The sequence below is a fragment of the Oncorhynchus nerka genome, linkage group LG16, assembly GCF_034236695.1.
Source record: "Oncorhynchus nerka isolate Pitt River linkage group LG16, Oner_Uvic_2.0, whole genome shotgun sequence".
NCBI classification, from domain to species: domain Eukaryota; kingdom Metazoa; phylum Chordata; class Actinopteri; order Salmoniformes; family Salmonidae; genus Oncorhynchus; species Oncorhynchus nerka.
Window position 1 is genome coordinate 5,750,139 of NC_088411.1, and position 20,569 is coordinate 5,770,707.

Genomic DNA, 20,569 nt, shown 5'->3' on the forward strand with positions numbered 1-20,569 from the left:
TACACGCTTTGACTGATTCTTTATGACCATTGTAACATCAAAAACATTCAAGTAATGGTAACTACTACAGCATCTAGTGTATGTACACACACACAAACATTGTCAAGTAATGGTAACTATTACAGCATCTAGTGTATGTATACACACACATTGTCAAGTAATGGTAACGACTACAGCATCTAGTGTATATACAGTCATCTATTACAGTGTATGTATACACACACATTGTCAAGTAATGGTTACTACAGCATCTAGTGTATGTACACACACAAACATCAAGTAATGGTAACGACTACAGCATCTAGTGTATATACACACACACAAACATTGTCAAGTAATGGTAACGACTACAGCATCTAGTGTATGTAAACACACACATTGTCAAGTAATGGTAACTACAGCATCTAGTGTATGTACACACACACAAACATTGTCAAGTAATGGTAACGACTACAGCATCTAGTGTATGTACACTTTCACTGCTTTAATCTTTTCTGCACACATTAATTTCCCCATTCTATTTGTCTTTTCAGTTGGTTTTCAAAATGTTACCACACTTTGAAGTTTGGCATGCATTAATAAAAAACAATCCTCTGAATAAGGTATTCAGACTAGGCAAGGTTTCCCCCAACGTCCTCTGGAACTTGAATAGAGAGTGCATCTGTTGGGGCGGTATGCAAATTGTAGTGGGCCTGGAGTTTCTGGAATAATGGTGCTGTGGGCCACGACCAGCCTTTAAAAGCACTTCATGGCTACAGACGTGAGTGCTACGGGTCGTTCGTCATTTACGCACCACAGGGACTATGGTGGTCTGCTTGAAACATGTTTCTTTTACAGATTCAGACGAGAGGTTGAAAATGTCAGTGAAGACTCTTGCCAGTTGGTCAGATCATGCCTGGAGAATACATCCTGGTAATCCGTCTGGCCCTGCGGCCTTGTGAATGTTGACCTGTTTTTAAGGTCTTACATCGACTATGGAGAGCGTGATCAGTCGCCCGGAACAGCTGATGTTTCAGTGTTATTTATGTTTGCTTCAAGTCAAGTAATTTAGCTTGTCTGGTAGGCTTGTGTCCATGGGCAGCTGTGATTCCCTTTTGTGGTCTGTAACAGTTTGCAAGCCCTGCCACATCCAATGAGCGTTGGAGCCGGTGTGATGTCTTTCGATCTTAGTCCTGCATTGACACTTTGCCTGTTTGATGGTTCGTCGGAGGGCATAGCGGGATTTCTTATAAGCTTCCGGGTTAGAGTCCCGCTCTTTGAAAGCAGCACAGTATGGATGCAGGAGTTATTTTCGTGGATGAATGTGAGCAAGCTTACAGGGGCTTTTTGAAGTGATTGTCAATCAGATGAAAACACGACTGGTTATGTTAATGCCAATCCATTTTAAAAGTTAAATGACAAATCTTTACTATTAGGTCCTGATATCCTATTCAATTAATGGAGTTTCTGTGTAATTCTATGTTTAGGCCCCCTCCCCCAAAAAATTGGTGCACGCGCAAAGTAAGAAATGTTCTGTACCGGGAAATTAAATATACTTTCACTCCTGAACAGGTGCAAACACATCAAAGGCTGTTGAATGGTGGTGCATTATGGGGAAACATGTCGTTCAGTACGAACTGTCATGGAACATAGCAAACTTTGAGGTGAACTGAACACACACCACTATTCAAGGCAGTTGAGTTAATATTTTCCTCTGGGACAGTTAGCTTGGTCTACTTTGGGGCAAAGTCTCTTTTTCCTCCAACTCCTCTAAACTACTATCTGTTTAAAACCTGTCTCTTTCTCTCTGCCATTTCTGGGTAATTCTAACATCTGTGGTTTTCCCAACATCCTCTATGATCTATTGGTCAAGTTCCTTCCCGACTACTGTAGTCGGGCATCAAATTGCTGTGTCATTATGAAGTGGTAGCTGATAAGTTAAACACCTACCCAAGCATTGTGAGTTCTAGCAGGGGTCTGCAATGTTGACAGGCAGGAATGCCATCTTTACTTTATTTTGGGTGGTTGCCATTCTCTTGGTCTGGGAAAGGGGGGGGGGGGACAGAGGAGAAGTTGGGGTTTGGCAAAAGGTAGAAAAGAGTTGAGTTGGTCCAAAATGAGCAGAGAGGAGAAAATACCTGGCTTATACAATATGAATAAAACAACATATTGCCACAAGTGGTATAGCTACACAAATGGTCTATGAGATTTTGAATGATTTCCTGATAAGTTAATCGAGGTCAAAGATTTTTATATTGGTTGTTGTCGAGTCAATTATACCGTGTCAATTTGATCAATGTACAAAAATTGCATGTAGCAATCACAGATTGCAACTTTTAGTTACTTTTGTGGTTAATAACTGGAGTAACAATGCACTTTGAGAAAAGCATTTATCTTCATCGAAAACCAGTGGATGTCAATTTCATTGGGGTTACTCCTCAGCAGAGAGACTAGTGCTGTTTTAATTCATTAAAAGCTCTGAAATCTTTCACTTGCCTGTCTGAGATGGAACTACTACTTCAATTGATTTGTAAAGGTATTGCCGATACTTAGGATCCAACGTGGGCTTGACAGTACCTCTACAACCATTGATTTGTAAGGTTTTGCTGATACTTTGGGATCCATCGTGGGCTTGACACTGATTTCAAAGGGCTTGACAATTACAATTTGGATCCAACGTGGACTTGACACCAATTATTTGTGCTCGCCGAGGTGAACCTGATGTTTACTCAAGTTAGCCACTCATTAACTGGCTAGTTACCCAATAAATGGTACAACACGTTTGTGTCCACCCCATAGAACCTCCCTCTAGATGAAATGTGTCAATCGACTGGTGACAGACCGTGTACTCTGGACATATGGTAAGGGTTCCTTTGCTTTTTCTGTTTTGGTCTTAATTAGCAATGGGCACATATAAAAAAAATATATATATTTATTTAGATTTGCATTTTATTGATACAATATTGATATTGGTTTTATTAAAAATAAAATTTTATAGTATGTAGACATTCACATATCAAATTTCCCTTTAAATCAACTGTGGCAGTGCAACTAAGATAATACCTCGTAAAAATGTCAAATTCTTACATTTTGTTTGAGTACTACTGTTATACAAAATATGCATTTTTCTACTGAGTGACATGCCTAAAAGTGTTTTTAAAATGTTTTTTTCAATTTAGTGTGTTTTCATCCACATATAAGTTTCAAATCATAACATTGCTGAATTAATGTTAATATTTTTTTTATGTTCAAGTGTTGCAACTGTACCATATAGCATCACTAATAACCCTGCTATTGGGGTCATTTGTAACATCAGGACTTTTCGGATTAAGACAGAAATGTAAAAATTCCAAATTTAGCACAGGTGTTTAAACTATATTAATAGTTAGCAGGCAAATAAATGTAAGTTGCCTTTGTGAAATGTACAACTCTCTACATCAAACAGTGTTAGAATAAATATAATTTGAATAAACTCCAAAATGCGTTACAACTGTCCCCGGTCTCCCCTACAGAAACAGTGCAGGTTACACTGTTAACAATTTAGAAAACAGTTTCTCCTTCATCTGGACATGGTGTCGTGTGGTTTACTCCACAACGATAAAATTGTCTTTTTGCAGTCCAACACTCACTACTATGTACAGTATATGGACATCAGGTTTTATCTTATTACTCGCCTGATGTTCAAGTGCAATCTTACTGCTGCGAATCAGCAAAATGATGCAACAAAAACCACAAACATGTCATACATTGGAGTAATACTTCTTAGTAAGTCAGCATCACTTAAATAGTGTTCATGGGAATTTACAGCAGAGGGCTGAAGGGGAGGACAGTATAAGGAGGGAGAGAATGGAGACACACAGAGTAGGGGAAAGTGGGGTAAGTTGATCCAAACGGTTAGTTGAGCCACACCTTGTTTCTCGGAAACCATACGCAAATATTTAGGAAGAGGTAATCATTTCATTTGAAGTCTGTGAAGGAAGAAACCACATAGAAAATGGTGGTTAGCAACCTAGGTCCAAAAAAACAGATTTCACAAAGTCCAATTCATTTGTTATAGGTTTCATGTAAACCAAAGTAGAAGATTATTTTATACATCAATTGGGGTCTCTATAAGCTACAATATGACGCCGTAAATCAGGGGTGTCAAACTCGTTCCATGCAGGGCCTAGTGTCTGAGGGGAGTTCCTGCAGACACTCCATGGGATGAGTTGGACATGTGTGCCCTAAACCTAGCATGAAAGTGCATATTTGCAGCTATGTGGGCTAATCTAGTCAAAATGTTTGCTTTGGGGTATGTTTGCTTTGATTCCATCGTCAGTTTTATGCATAATATGCATAGTAATTTTCCAATGTGTCATACATATGAATGCAAAACTGCATTATTGTTACAGAGCAGACATCATGCCCCATGTATACAAATGTAAAGCAAGCAGGGGTCGAGCCCCTCTCGAGGTTCTTGACAGAGCAGCCAAGGAAATGAGAGAAGAAGAAACCCATTTGAGCAGAAGCAAGGGTTGAAAAAACAGACTGACACTGAAGAGGTACATTGACAAAAAATGTAAAGAACAAGTACCTGTGTGAAAGAGAGGCTATGATAGAGTAGCACAGGTCTTATCTGATGACATGGAGTATGAGCTTGCTAAACATATCACGAATTTCGCAGACCAGTTTCATGGTCTTTGTAGCCTCAAATGCAGAGATCTTGCCTATGAATTGGCACATCGAAACAACGTCCCTGTCCCAGACAATTGGTCAAGAAATGGAAGGGTAAGTAATATTGAACAGAGAAATCTACAAGTAACTGACAAGATAAGGGCAACACTTGAGTAAATGAGGGTTCGTTTGGCTCTGTTATGGTATGGGGTGGATTTTCCTGTCATGGTTTAGGTCCACTCAACCTCTTAGTGGGCAAAGGAAATATCAGTAAATACACAGTCATTCTGAGTGATCACATTCAACCTGTGGTAAATCATCTCTATCCTGATGGGAGCGGATGACAATTGGCCCATCCACAGGGCACGAGTAGTCACTGAATGGTTTGATGGGCATGAAAACCATATGCAATGGCTGTCTCAGTCTCCAGATCTCAACATTTATGCAAGATTCTGGAGCGGCGCAAGGAGATGGGTGCCGTTTTACGATCTCCTAACCAATTGTGCTATTGTGTGTTTTTTTTTGTGTGCGTTATTTGTAACTTATTTGTACATAATGTTTCTGCCACTGTGTCTTATGACTGAAAAGATCTTCTAGATATCAGGACAGCGATTACTCACCCCGTACTGGAGGAATACCTTTTCTTTAAAGTGTTGGATGGGAAAGATTTACTACAGACCCCCGACAAGGCCCTCATCCCCATCATTTGCAGGAGAAAGAGACCGAGATATCGGGGATGAAGATTGGGGTGCCTTGTCAGGATCCAACGACGAGTGGGTAATCTGCCAATGGTGATCGGTCCTATTAGCCAAAGTACAATCATTGGATAATAAAATAGAGGAGCTACCAGCACGTATATCCTACCAACGGGACATTAAAAACTGTAATATCTTATGTTTCACCGAGTCGTGGCTGAACGATGACATTAAGAACATACAGCTGGTGGGTTTTAAGCTTTTTCGGCAGGATAGAACAGCGGCCTCTGGTAAGATAAGGGTTGGTGGTCTATGTATTTTGTAAACAACAGCTGGTGCATGCAATCTAAGGAAGTCTCAAGGTTTTGCTCACCTAAGGTATAGTATATAATGATAAGCTGTAGACCACAATATCTACCTGGAGAGTTTATCTGTATTTTTTGTAGCTGTCTACATACCACCACAGACCGATGCTGGCACTAAGACTGTATTCCGCCATAAGCAAACAGAAAAACGCTCATCCAGAGGCAGCGCTCGGGGACTTTAATGCAGGGAAACTTAAATCATTTTTACCTCATTTCTACCAGCATGTTAAATGTGCAACCAGAGGGGGAAAAAAATCTAGACCACCTTTACTCCACACACAGAGACTTGCACAAAGCTTTCTCTCGCCCCCCATTTGGGAAATCTGACCATAATTCTATCCTCCTGAATCCTGCTGTGAGCGGACCAAGTATTTTTTTGTCTGTTGCGGAAAGGTGGAATACACGAGTCGGGAGCAGAACATAGAACAAAGTTCTCAATGGAGGTATCTTTTCTTCTCCCACAACCAAGGATGATCTCAAAAGGATAACACACATCTTCTTTAAAGTAATTAGGAAAACAAAGTAACTGAACTATAACGTGTGTCACCGTCTTAACTATACGTTCGTGGAGAGCTACATTTCTGGTGGTGGAGAGAATCCGTGTTTGCCATTCCCAAGAGTTAGTCCGTTCCTTTCGCCTCTCGTCTGTCAAGTAAGTCCTCCGTTTGGAGAATCAACATGTCCTTTTAGCACGAGCTCCCTGGTGGTCCTTCCACACTGCTTACAAATAACAACTGAAGCAGGATGCACCACTGGTTCTCCCGTATATCTTATGTAGGAGGAAGAGAATAGGTGATTAGTGCCGCCAGGTGTGCTTAACTGCCTCTGATCCCCTGTACCAACATGCTGGCCTGGGCTACAATCAGTGGGCACAGCCTGCTCCCTGGTGGTCCTTCCATACGGCTTACAAATAAAAACTGAAGCAGGATGCACCAGTGACTCGGTAAATAAGAAAGTGGTCAGACAAAGCAGATGCTAACTTACAGGACTGTTTTGCTAGCACAGACTGGATTATGTTCCGTGATTCTTCCTATGGCATTGAGGAGTACACCACATCAGTCACTGGCTTCATCAATAAGTGCATCGATGACATCATCCCCACAGTGACCGTATGTACATACCCCAGCCAGAAGCCATGGATTACAGGCAACATCCGCACTGAGCTAAAGGGTAGAACTGCCGCTTTCAAGGCGCGGGACTCTAACCCAGAAGTTCCTGGTAGACCCACTCCAATTTGCAAACTGCCCTAACAGATCCACAGATGATGCAATCTCTATTGCAATCAACACTGCCCTTTCCCACCTGGACAAAGGAGCACCTATGTGAGAATGCTATTCATTGACTACAGCTCAGTGTTCAACACCATAGTGCCCTCAATGCTCATCACTAAGCTAAGGACACTGGGACTAAACACCTCCCTCTGCAACTGGATCCTGGACTTCCCGACGGGCCGCCCCCAGGTGGTGTGGGTAGGTAATGGTGTCAGAGGAAGGCCCTAAAAATTGCCAAAAACTCCAGCCAGCCTAGTCATAGACTGTTCTCTCTGCTTCCGCAAGGCAAGTGGTACTGGAGCGCCAAGTCTAGATCCAAAAGGCTTCTGCTTTTATTCCCAAGCCATAAGACTCCTGAACAGCTAATCAAAGAGCTACCCAGAACCCTATTTTACGCTGCTGCTACTCTCTGTTTATTATCTATGCATAGTCACTTTAACTCTACCTACATGTACATGTTACCTCAATTACCTCGACTAACCTGTGCCCCCGCAACGGTACCCCCTGTATATAGCCTCCACATTGACTCTGTACCGGTACCCCCTGTATATAGTCTCCACATTGACTCTGTACTGGTACTCCCTGTATATATCCTCCACATTGACTCTGTACCGTAACCCCCTGTATATAGTCTCCACATTGACTCTGTACCGGTACACCCTGTATACAGCCTCCCCATTGACTCTGTACTGGTACTCCCTGTATATATCCTCCACATTGACTCTGTACCGTAATACCCTGTATATAGCCTCCACATTGACTCTGTACCGTAACACCCTGTATATAGCCTCCACATTGACTCTGTACTGGTACTCCCTGTATATATCCTCCACATTGACTCTGTACTGGTACCCTCTGTATATAGCCTCCACATTGACTCTGTACCGGTATCCCCTGTATATAGCCTCCACATTGACTCTGTACCAGTACACCCTGTATATAGCCTCCACATTGACTCTGTACCGTAACACCCTGTATATAGCCTCCACATTGACTCTGTACCGTAACACCCTGTATATAGCCTCCACATTGACTCTGTACCGTAACACCCTGTATATAGCCTCCACATTGACTCTACCGTAACACCCTGTATATAGCCTCCACATTGACTCTGTACCGTAACACCCTGTATATAGCCTCCACATTGACTCTGTACCGGTACACCCTGTATACAGCCTCCCCATTGACTCTGTACTGGTACTCCCTGTATATATCCTCCACATTGACTCTGTACCGTAATACCCTGTATATAGCCTACACATTGACTCTGTACCATAACACCCTGTATATAGCCTCCACATTGACTCTGTACTGGTACTCCCTGTATATATCCTCCACATTGACTCTGTACTGGTACCCTCTGTATATAGCCTCCACATTGACTCTGTACCGGTATCCCCTGTATATAGCCTCCACATTGACTCTGTACCATTACACCCTGTATATAGCCTCCACATTGACTCTGTATCGTAACACCCTGTATATAGCCTCCACATTGACTCTGTACCGGTACTCCCTGTATATAGCCTCCACATTGACTCTGTAACGTAACACCCTGTATATAGCCTCCACATTGACTCTGTACCGTAACACCCTGTATATAGCCTCCACATTGACTCTGTACCGTAACACCCTGTATATAGCCTCCACATTGACTCTACCGTAACACCCTGTATATAGCCTCCACATTGACTCTGTACCGTAACACCCTGTATATATCCTCCACATTGACTCTGTACTGGTACCCTCTGTATATTTCCTCCACATTGACTCTGTACCGGTATCCCCTGTATATAGCCTCCACATTGACTCTGTACCAGTACACCCTGTATATAGCCTCCACATTGACTCTGTATCGTAACACCCTGTATATAGCCTCCACATTGACTCTGTACCGGTACCCCCTGTATATAGCCTCCACATTGACTCTGTAACGTAACACCCTGTATATAGCCTCCACATTGACTCTGTACCGTAACACCCTGTATATAGCCTCCACATTGACTCTGTACCGTAACACCCTGTATATAGCCTCCACATTGACTCTACCGTAACACCCTGTATATAGCCTCCACATTGACTCTGTACTGGTACTCCCTGTATATATCCTCCACATTGACTCTGTACCAGTACACCCTGTATATAGCCTCCACATTGACTCTGTACCGTAACACCCTGTATATAGCCTCCACATTGACTCTGTACCGTAACACCCTGTATATAGCCTCCACATTGACTCTACCGTAACACCCAGTATATAGCCTCCACATTGACTCTGTACCGTAACACCCTGTATATAGCCTCCACATTGACTCTGTACTGGTACTGCCTGTATATATCCTCCACATTGACTCTGTACCGTAATACCCTGTATATAGCCTCCACATTGACTCTGTACCGTAACACCCTGTATATAGCCTCCACATTGACTCTGTACTGGTACTCCCTGTATATATCCTCCACATTGACTCTGTACTGGTACCCTCTGTATATAGCCTCCACATTGACTCTGTACCGGTATCCCCTGTATATAGCCTCCACATTGACTCTGTACCAGTACACCCTGTATATAGCCTCCACATTGACTCTGTATCGTAACACCCTGTATATAGCCTCCACATTGACTCTGTACCGGTACCCCCTGTATATAGCCTCCACATTGACTCTGTACCGTAACACCCTGTATATAGCCTCCACATTGACTCTGTACCGTAACACCCTGTATATAGCCTCCACATTGACTCTGTACCGTAACACCCTGTATATAGCCTCCACATTGACTCTACCGTAACACCCTGTATATAGCCTCCACATTGACTCTGTACCGTAACACCCTGTATATAGCCTCCACATTGACTCTGTACCGGTACACCCTGTATACAGCCTCCCCATTGACTCTGTACTGGTACTCCCTGTATATATCCTCCACATTGACTCTGTACCGTAATACCCTGTATATAGCCTACACATTGACTCTGTACCGTAACACCCTGTATATAGCCTCCACATTGACTCTGTACTGGTACTCCTGTATATATCCTCCACATTGACTCTGTACTGGTACCCTCTGTATATAGCCTCCACATTGACTCTGTACCGGTATCCCCTGTATATAGCCTCCACATTGACTCTGTACCAGTACACCCTGTATATAGCCTCCACATTGACTCTGTATCGTAACACCCTGTATATAGCCTCCACATTGACTCTGTACCGGTACCCCTGTATATAGCCTCCACATTGACTCTGTAACGTAACACCCTGTATATAGCCTCCACATTGACTCTGTACCGTAACACCCTGTATATAGCCTCCACAATGACTCTGTACCGTAACACCCTGTATATAGCCTCCACATTGACTCTACCGTAACACCCTGTATATAGCCTCCACATTGACTCTGTACTGGTACTCCCTGTATATATCCTCCACATTGACTCTGTACTGGTACCCTCTGTATATTTCCTCCACATTGACTCTGTACCGGTATCCCCTGTATATAGCCTCCACATTGACTCTGTACCAGTACACCCTGTATATAGCCTCCACATTGACTCTGTATCGTAACACCCTGTATATAGCCTCCACATTGACTCTGTACCGGTACCCCCTGTATATAGCCTCCACATTGACTCTGTAACGTAACACCCTGTATATAGCCTCCACATTGACTCTGTACCGTAACACCCTGTATATAGCCTCCACATTGACTCTGTACCGTAACACCCTGTATATAGCCTCCACATTGACTCTACCGTAACACCCTGTATATAGCCTCCACATTGACTCTGTACTGGTACTCCCTGTATATATCCTCCACATTGACTCTGTACTGGTACACTCTGTATATAGCCTCCACATTGACTCTGTACCGGTATCCCCTGTATATAGCCTCCACATTGACTCTGTACCAGTACACCCTGTATATAGCCTCCACATTGACTCTGTATCGTAACACCCTGTATATAGCCTCCACATTGACTCTGTACCGGTACCCCCTGTATATAGCCTCCACATTGACTCTGTAACGTAACACCCTGTATATAGCCTCCACATTGACTCTGTACCGTAACACCCTGTATATAGCCTCCACATTGACTCTGTACCGTAACACCCTGTATATAGCCTCCACATTGACTCTATCGTAACACCCTGTATATAGCCTCCACATTGACTCTGTACCGTAACACCCTGTATATAGCCTCCACATTGACTCTGTACCGTAACACCCTGTATATAGCCTCCACATTGACTCTGTACAGTAACACCCTGTATATAGCCTCCACATTGACTCTGTACCTTAACACCCTGTATATAGCCTCCACATTGACTCTGTACCGTAACACCCTGTATATAGCCTCCACATTGACTCTGTACTGGTACTGCCTGTATATATCCTCCACATTGACTCTGTACCGTAATACCCTGTATATAGCCTCCACATTGACTCTGTACCGTAACACCCTGTATATAGCCTCCACATTGACTCTGTACTGGTACTCCCTGTATATATCCTCCACATTGACTCTGTACTGGTACCCTCTGTATATAGCCTCCACATTGACTCTGTACCGGTATCCCCTGTATATAGCCTCCACATTGACTCTGTACCAGTACACCCTGTATATAGCCTCCACATTGACTCTGTATCGTAACACCCTGTATATAGCCTCCACATTGACTCTGTACCGGTACCCCTGTATATAGCCTCCACATTGACTCTGTACCGTAACACCCTGTATATAGCCTCCACATTGACTCTGTACCGTAACACCCTGTATATAGCCTCCACATTGACTCTGTACCGTAACACCCTGTATATAGCCTCCACATTGACTCTACCGTAACACCCTGTATATAGCCTCCACATTGACTCTGTACCGTAACACCCTGTATATAGCCTCCACATTGACTCTGTACCGGTACACCCTGTATACAGCCTCCCCATTGACTCTGTACTGGTACTCCCTGTATATATCCTCCACATTGACTCTGTACCGTAATACCCTGTATATAGCCTACACATTGACTCTGTACCGTAACACCCTGTATATAGCCTCCACATTGACTCTGTACTGGTACTCCCTGTATATATCCTCCACATTGACTCTGTACTGGTACCCTCTGTATATAGCCTCCACATTGACTCTGTACCGGTATCCCTGTATATAGCCTCCACATTGACTCTGTACCAGTACACCCTGTATATAGCCTCCACATTGACTCTGTATCGTAACACCCTGTATATAGCCTCCACATTGACTCTGTACCGGTACCCCTGTATATAGCCTCCACATTGACTCTGTAACGTAACACCCTGTATATAGCCTCCACATTGACTCTGTACCGTAACACCCTGTATATAGCCTCCACAATGACTCTGTACCGTAACACCCTGTATATAGCCTCCACATTGACTCTACCGTAACACCCTGTATATAGCCTCCACATTGACTCTGTACTGGTACTCCTGTATATATCCTCCACATTGACTCTGTACTGGTACCCTCTGTATATTTCCTCCACATTGACTCTGTACCGGTATCCCCTGTATATAGCCTCCACATTGACTCTGTACCAGTACACCCTGTATATAGCCTCCACATTGACTCTGTATCGTAACACCCTGTATATAGCCTCCACATTGACTCTGTACCGGTACCCCTGTATATAGCCTCCACATTGACTCTGTAACGTAACACCCTGTATATAGCCTCCACATTGACTCTGTACCGTAACACCCTGTATATAGCCTCCACATTGACTCTGTACCGTAACACCCTGTATATAGCCTCCACATTGACTCTACCGTAACACCCTGTATATAGCCTCCACATTGACTCTGTACTGGTACTCCCTGTATATATCCTCCACATTGACTCTGTACTGGTACACTCTGTATATAGCCTCCACATTGACTCTGTACCGGTATCCCCTGTATATAGCCTCCACATTGACTCTGTACCAGTACACCCTGTATATAGCCTCCACATTGACTCTGTATCGTAACACCCTGTATATAGCCTCCACATTGACTCTGTACCGGTACCCCCTGTATATAGCCTCCACATTGACTCTGTAACGTAACACCCTGTATATAGCCTCCACATTGACTCTGTACCGTAACACCCTGTATATAGCCTCCACATTGACTCTGTACCGTAACACCCTGTATATAGCCTCCACATTGACTCTATCGTAACACCCTGTATATAGCCTCCACATTGACTCTGTACCGTAACACCCTGTATATAGCCTCCACATTGACTCTGTACCGTAACACCCTGTATATAGCCTCCACATTGACTCTGTACAGTAACACCCTGTATATAGCCTCCACATTGACTCTGTACCTTAACACCCTGTATATAGCCTCCACATTGACTCTGTACCGTAACACCCTGTATATAGCCTCCACATTGACTCTGTACCGTAACACCCTGTATATAGCCTCCACATTGACTCTGTACCGTAACACCCTGTATATAGCCTCCACATTGACTCTGTACCGTAACACCCTGTATATAGCCTCCACATTGACTCTGTACCGTAACACCCTGTATATAGCCTCCACATTGACTCTGTACCGTAACACCCTGTATATAGCCTCCACATTGACTCTGTACCGTAACACCCTGTATATTTCCTCCACATTGACTCTGTACCGGTATCCCCTGTATATAGCCTCCACATTGACTCTGTACCAGTACACCCTGTATATAGCCTCCACATTGACTCTGTATCGTAACACCCTGTATATAGCCTCCACATTGACTCTGTACCGGTACCCCCTGTATATAGCCTCCACATTGACTCTGTAACGTAACACCCTGTATATAGCCTCCACATTGACTCTGTACCGTAACACCCTGTATATAGCCTCCACATTGACTCTGTACCGTAACACCCTGTATATAGCCTCCACATTGACTCTACCGTAACACCCTGTATATAGCCTCCACATTGACTCTGTACTGGTACTCCCTGTATATATCCTCCACATTGACTCTGTACTGGTACCCTCTGTATATAGCCTCCACATTGACTCTGTACCAGTACACCCTGTATATAGCCTCCACATTGACTCTGTATCGTAACACCCTGTATATAGCCTCCACATTGACTCTGTACCGGTACCCCCTGTATATAGCCTCCACATTGACTCTGTACCGTAACACCCTGTATATAGCCTCCACATTGACTCTGTACCGTAACACCCTGTATATAGCCTCCACATTGACTCTGTACCGTAACACCCTGTATATAGCCTCCACATTGACTCTACCGTAACACCCTGTATATAGCCTCCACATTGACTCTGTACCGTAACACCCTGTATATAGCCTCCACATTGACTCTGTACCGGTACACCCTGTATACAGCCTCCCCATTGACTCTGTACTGGTACTCCCTGTATATATCCTCCACATTGACTCTGTACCGTAATACCCTGTATATAGCCTACACATTGACTCTGTATCGTAACACCCTGTATATAGCCTCCACATTGACTCTGTACTGGTACTCCTGTATATATCCTCCACATTGACTCTGTACTGGTACCCTCTGTATATAGCCTCCACATTGACTCTGTACCGGTATCCCCTGTATATAGCCTCCACATTGACTCTGTACCAGTACACCCTGTATATAGCCTCCACATTGACTCTGTATCGTAACACCCTGTATATAGCCTCCACATTGACTCTGTACCGGTACCCCCTGTATATAGCCTCCACATTGACTCTGTACCGTAACACCCTGTATATAGCCTCCACATTGACTCTGTACCGTAACACCCTGTATATAGCCTCCACATTGACTCTGTACCGTAACACCCTGTATATAGCCTCCACATTGACTCTACCGTAACACCCTGTATATAGCCTCCACATTGACTCTGTACCGTAACACCCTGTATATAGCCTCCACATTGACTCTGTACCGGTACACCCTGTATACAGCCTCCCCATTGACTCTGTACTGGTACTCCCTGTATATATCCTCCACATTGACTCTGTACCGTAATACCCTGTATATAGCCTACACATTGACTCTGTACCGTAACACCCTGTATATAGCCTCCACATTGACTCTGTACTGGTACTCCCTGTATATATCCTCCACATTGACTCTGTACTGGTACCCTCTGTATATAGCCTCCACATTGACTCTGTACCGGTATCCCCTGTATATAGCCTCCACATTGACTCTGTACCAGTACACCCTGTATATAGCCTCCACATTGACTCTGTATCGTAACACCCTGTATATAGCCTCCACATTGACTCTGTACCGGTACCCCCTGTATATAGCCTCCACATTGACTCTGTAACGTAACACCCTGTATATAGCCTCCACAATGACTCTGTACCGTAACACCCTGTATATAGCCTCCACATTGACTCTACCGTAACACCCTGTATATAGCCTCCACATTGACTCTGTACTGGTACTCCCTGTATATATCCTCCACATTGACTCTGTACTGGTACCCTCTGTATATTTCCTCCACATTGACTCTGTACCGGTATCCCCTGTATATAGCCTCCACATTGACTCTGTACCAGTACACCCTGTATATAGCCTCCACATTGACTCTGTATCGTAACACCCTGTATATAGCCTCCACATTGACTCTGTACCGGTACCCCTGTATATAGCCTCCACATTGACTCTGTAACGTAACACCCTGTATATAGCCTCCACATTGACTCTGTACCGTAACACCCTGTATATAGCCTCCACATTGACTCTGTACCGTAACACCCTGTATATAGCCTCCACATTGACTCTGTACCGTAACACCCTGTATATAGCCTCCACATTGACTCTACCGTAACACCCTGTATATAGCCTCCACATTGACTCTGTACCGTAACACCCTGTATATAGCCTCCACATTGACTCTGTACCGGTACACCCTGTATACAGCCTCCCATTGACTCTGTACTGGTACTCCCTGTATATATCCTCCACATTGACTCTGTACCGTAAAACCCTGTATATAGCCTACACATTGACTCTGTACCGTAACACCCTGTATATAGCCTCCACATTGACTCTGTACTGGTACTCCCTGTATATATCCTCCACATTGACTCTGTACTGGTACCCTCTGTATATAGCCTCCACATTGACTCTGTACCGGTATCCCCTGTATATAGCCTCCACATTGACTCTGTACCAGTACACCCTGTATATAGCCTCCACATTGACTCTGTATCGTAACACCCTGTATATAGCCTCCACATTGACTCTGTACCGGTACCCTGTATATAGCCTCCACATTGACTCTGTACCGTAACACCCTGTATATAGCCTCCACATTGACTCTGTACCGTAACACCCTGTATATAGCCTCCACATTGACTCTGTACCGTAACACCCTGTATATAGCCTCCACATTGACTCTACCGTAACACCCTGTATATAGCCTCCACATTGACTCTGTACCGTAACACCCTGTATATAGCCTCCACATTGACTCTGTACCGGTACACCCTGTATACAGCCTCCCATTGACTCTGTACTGGTACTCCCTGTATATATCCTCCACATTGACTCTGTACCGTAATACCCTGTATATAGCCTACACATTGACTCTGTACCGTAACACCCTGTATATAGCCTCCACATTGACTCTGTACTGGTACTCCCTGTATATATCCTCCACATTGACTCTGTACTGGTACCCTCTGTATATAGCCTCCACATTGACTCTGTACCGGTATCCCCTGTATATAGCCTCCACATTGACTCTGTACCAGTACACCCTGTATATAGCCTCCACATTGACTCTGTATCGTAACACCCTGTATATAGCCTCCACATTGACTCTGTACCGTAGTGCCCCTGTATATAGCCTCCACATTGACTCTGTAACGTAACACCCTGTATATAGCCTCCACATTGACTCTGTACCGTAACACCCTGTATATAGCCTCCACAATGACTCTGTACCGTAACACCCTGTATATAGCCTCCACATTGACTCTACCGTAACACCCTGTATATAGCCTCCACATTGACTCTGTACTGGTACTCCCTGTATATATCCTCCACATTGACTCTGTACTGGTACCCTCTGTATATTTCCTCCACATTGACTCTGTACCGGTATCCCCTGTATATAGCCTCCACATTGACTCTGTACCAGTACACCCTGTATATAGCCTCCACATTGACTCTGTATCGTAACACCCTGTATATAGCCTCCACATTGACTCTGTACCGGTACCCCTGTATATAGCCTCCACATTGACTCTGTAACGTAACACCCTGTATATAGCCTCCACATTGACTCTGTACCGTAACACCCTGTATATAGCCTCCACATTGACTCTGTACCGTAACACCCTGTATATAGCCTCCACATTGACTCTATCGTAACACCCTGTATATAGCCTCCACATTGACTCTGTACCGTAACACCCTGTATATAGCCTCCACATTGACTCTGTACCGTAACACCCTGTATATAGCCTCCACATTGACTCTGTACAGTAACACCCTGTATATAGCCTCCACATTGACTCTGTACCTTAACACCCTGTATATAGCCTCCACATTGACTCTGTACCGTAACACCCTGTATATAGCCTCCACATTGACTCTGTACCGTAACACCCTGTATATAGCCTCCACATTGACTCTGTACCGTAACACCCTGTATATAGCCTCCACATTGACTCTGTACCGTAACACCCTGTATATAGCCTCCACATTGACTCTGTACCGTAACACCCTGTATATAGCCTCCACATTGACTCTGTACCGTAACACCCTGTATATAGCCTCCACATTGACTCTGTACCGTAACACCCTGTATATTTCCTCCACATTGACTCTGTACCGGTATCCCCTGTATATAGCCTCCACATTGACTCTGTACCAGTACACACCCTGTATATAGCCTCCACATTGACTCTGTATCGTAACACCCTGTATATAGCCTCCACATTGACTCTGTACCGGTACCCCTGTATATAGCCTCCACATTGACTCTGTAACGTAACACCCTGTATATAGCCTCCACATTGACTCTGTACCGTAACACCCTGTATATAGCCTCCACATTGACTCTGTACCGTAACACCCTGTATATAGCCTCCACATTGACTCTACCGTAACACCCTGTATATAGCCTCCACATTGACTCTGTACTGGTACTCCCTGTATATATCCTCCACATTGACTCTGTACTGGTACCCTCTGTATATAGCCTCCACATTGACTCTGTACCAGTACACCCTGTATATAGCCTCCACATTGACTCTGTATCGTAACACCCTGTATATAGCCTCCACATTGACTCTGTACCGGTACCCCTGTATATAGCCTCCACATTGACTCTGTACCGTAACACCCTGTATATAGCCTCCACATTGACTCTGTACCGTAACACCCTGTATATAGCCTCCACATTGACTCTGTACCGTAACACCCTGTATATAGCCTCCACATTGACTCTACCGTAACACCCTGTATATAGCCTCCACATTGACTCTGTACCGTAACACCCTGTATATAGCCTCCACATTGACTCTGTACCGGTACACCCTGTATACAGCCTCCCCATTGACTCTGTACTGGTACTCCCTGTATATATCCTCCACATTGACTCTGTACCGTAATACCCTGTATATAGCCTACACATTGACTCTGTACCGTAACACCCTGTATATAGCCTCCACATTGACTCTGTACTGGTACTCCCTGTATATATCCTCCACATTGACTCTGTACTGGTACCCTCTGTATATAGCCTCCACATTGACTCTGTACCGGTATCCCCTGTATATAGCCTCCACATTGACTCTGTACCAGTACACCCTGTATATAGCCTCCACATTGACTCTGTATCGTAACACCCTGTATATAGCCTCCACATTGACTCTGTACCGGTACCCCTGTATATAGCCTCCACATTGACTCTACCGTAACACCCTGTATATAGCCTCCACATTGACTCTGTACTGGTACTCCTGTATATATCCTCCACATTGACTCTGTACTGGTACCCTCTGTATATAGCCTCCACATTGACTCTGTACCGGTATCCCCTGTATATAGCCTCCACATTGACTCTGTACCAGTACACCCTGTATATAGCCTCCACATTGACTCTGTATCGTAACACCCTGTATATAGCCTCCACATTGACTCTGTACCAGTACACCCTGTATATAGCCTCCACATTGACTCTGTATCGTAACACCCTGTATATAGCCTCCACATTGACTCTGTACCGGTGCCCCCCTGTATATAGCCTCCACATTGACTCTATCGTAACACCCTGTATATAGCCTCCACATTGACTCTGTACCGTAACACCCTGTATATAGCCTCCACATTGACTCTGTACCGTAACACCCTGTATATAGCCTCCACATTGACTCTGTACAGTAACACCCTGTATATAGCCTCCACATTGACTCTGTACCTTAACACCCTGTATATAGCCTCCACATTGACTCTGTACCGTAACACCCTGTATATAGCCTCCACATTGACTCTGTACCGTAACACCCTGTATATAGCCTCCACATTGACTCTGTACCGTAACACCCTGTATATAGCCTCCACATTGACTCTGTACCGTAACACCCTGTATATAGCCTCCACATTGACTCTGTACCGTAACACCCTGTATATAGCCTCCACATTGACTCTGTACCGTAACACCCTGTATATTTCCTCCACATTGACTCTGTACCGGTATCCCCTGTATATAGCCTCCACATTGACTCTGTACCAGTACACCCTGTATATAGCCTCCACATTGACTCTGTATCGTAACACCCTGTATATAGCCTCCACATTGACTCTGTACCGGTACCCCTGTATATAGCCTCCACATTGACTCTGTAACGTAACACCCTGTATATAGCCTCCACATTGACTCTGTACCGTAACACCCTGTATATAGCCTCCACATTGACTCTGTACCGTAACACCCTGTATATAGCCTCCACATTGACTCTACCGTAACACCCTGTATATAGCCTCCACATTGACTCTGTACTGGTACTCCCTGTATATATCCTCCACATTGACTCTGTACTGGTACCCTCTGTATATAGCCTCCACATTGACTCTGTACCGGTATCCCCTGTATATAGCCTCCACATTGACTCTGCACCAGTACACCCTGTATATAGCCTCCACATTGACTCTGTATCGTAACACCCTGTATATAGCCTCCACATTGACTCTGTACCGGTACCCCCTGTATATAGCCTCCACATTGACTCTGTAACGTAACACCCTGTATATAGCCTCCACATTGACTCTGTACCGTAACACCCTGTATATAGCCTCCACATTGACTCTGTACCGTAACACCCTGTATATAGCCTCCACATTGACTCTGTACAGTAACACCCTGTATATAGCCTCCACATTGACTCTGTACCTTAACACCCTGTATATAGCCTCCACATTGACTCTGTACCGTAACACCCTGTATATAGCCTCCACATTGACTCTGTACCGTAACACCCTGTATATAGCCTCCACATTGACTCTGTACCGTAACACCCTGTATATAGCCTCCACATTGACTCTGTACCGGTATCCCCTGTATATAGCCTCCACATTGACT

General features: G+C 44.3%; 1 protein-coding gene across 6 annotated transcripts in view; it reads left to right on the top strand.

Annotated features, from left to right (window-relative positions):
- Positions 1-2,750: 2,750 nt before the first annotated feature.
- Positions 2,751-20,569, top strand: part of prodh2 (proline dehydrogenase 2) — a 48,203-nt gene continuing 30,384 nt past the window's right edge. For 4 of the 6 annotated variants that reach the window (XM_065002362.1, XM_065002363.1, XM_065002366.1 and 1 more), the window contains exon 1: positions 2,751-2,840. In XM_065002362.1, the coding sequence (XP_064858434.1) occupies positions 2,838-2,840 (3 nt within the window). In that variant the 5' untranslated portion in view covers positions 2,751-2,837. The remainder of the gene's footprint in view (positions 2,841-20,569) is intronic. The other 2 variants (XM_065002364.1, XM_065002365.1) reach the window with 1 other exon arrangement.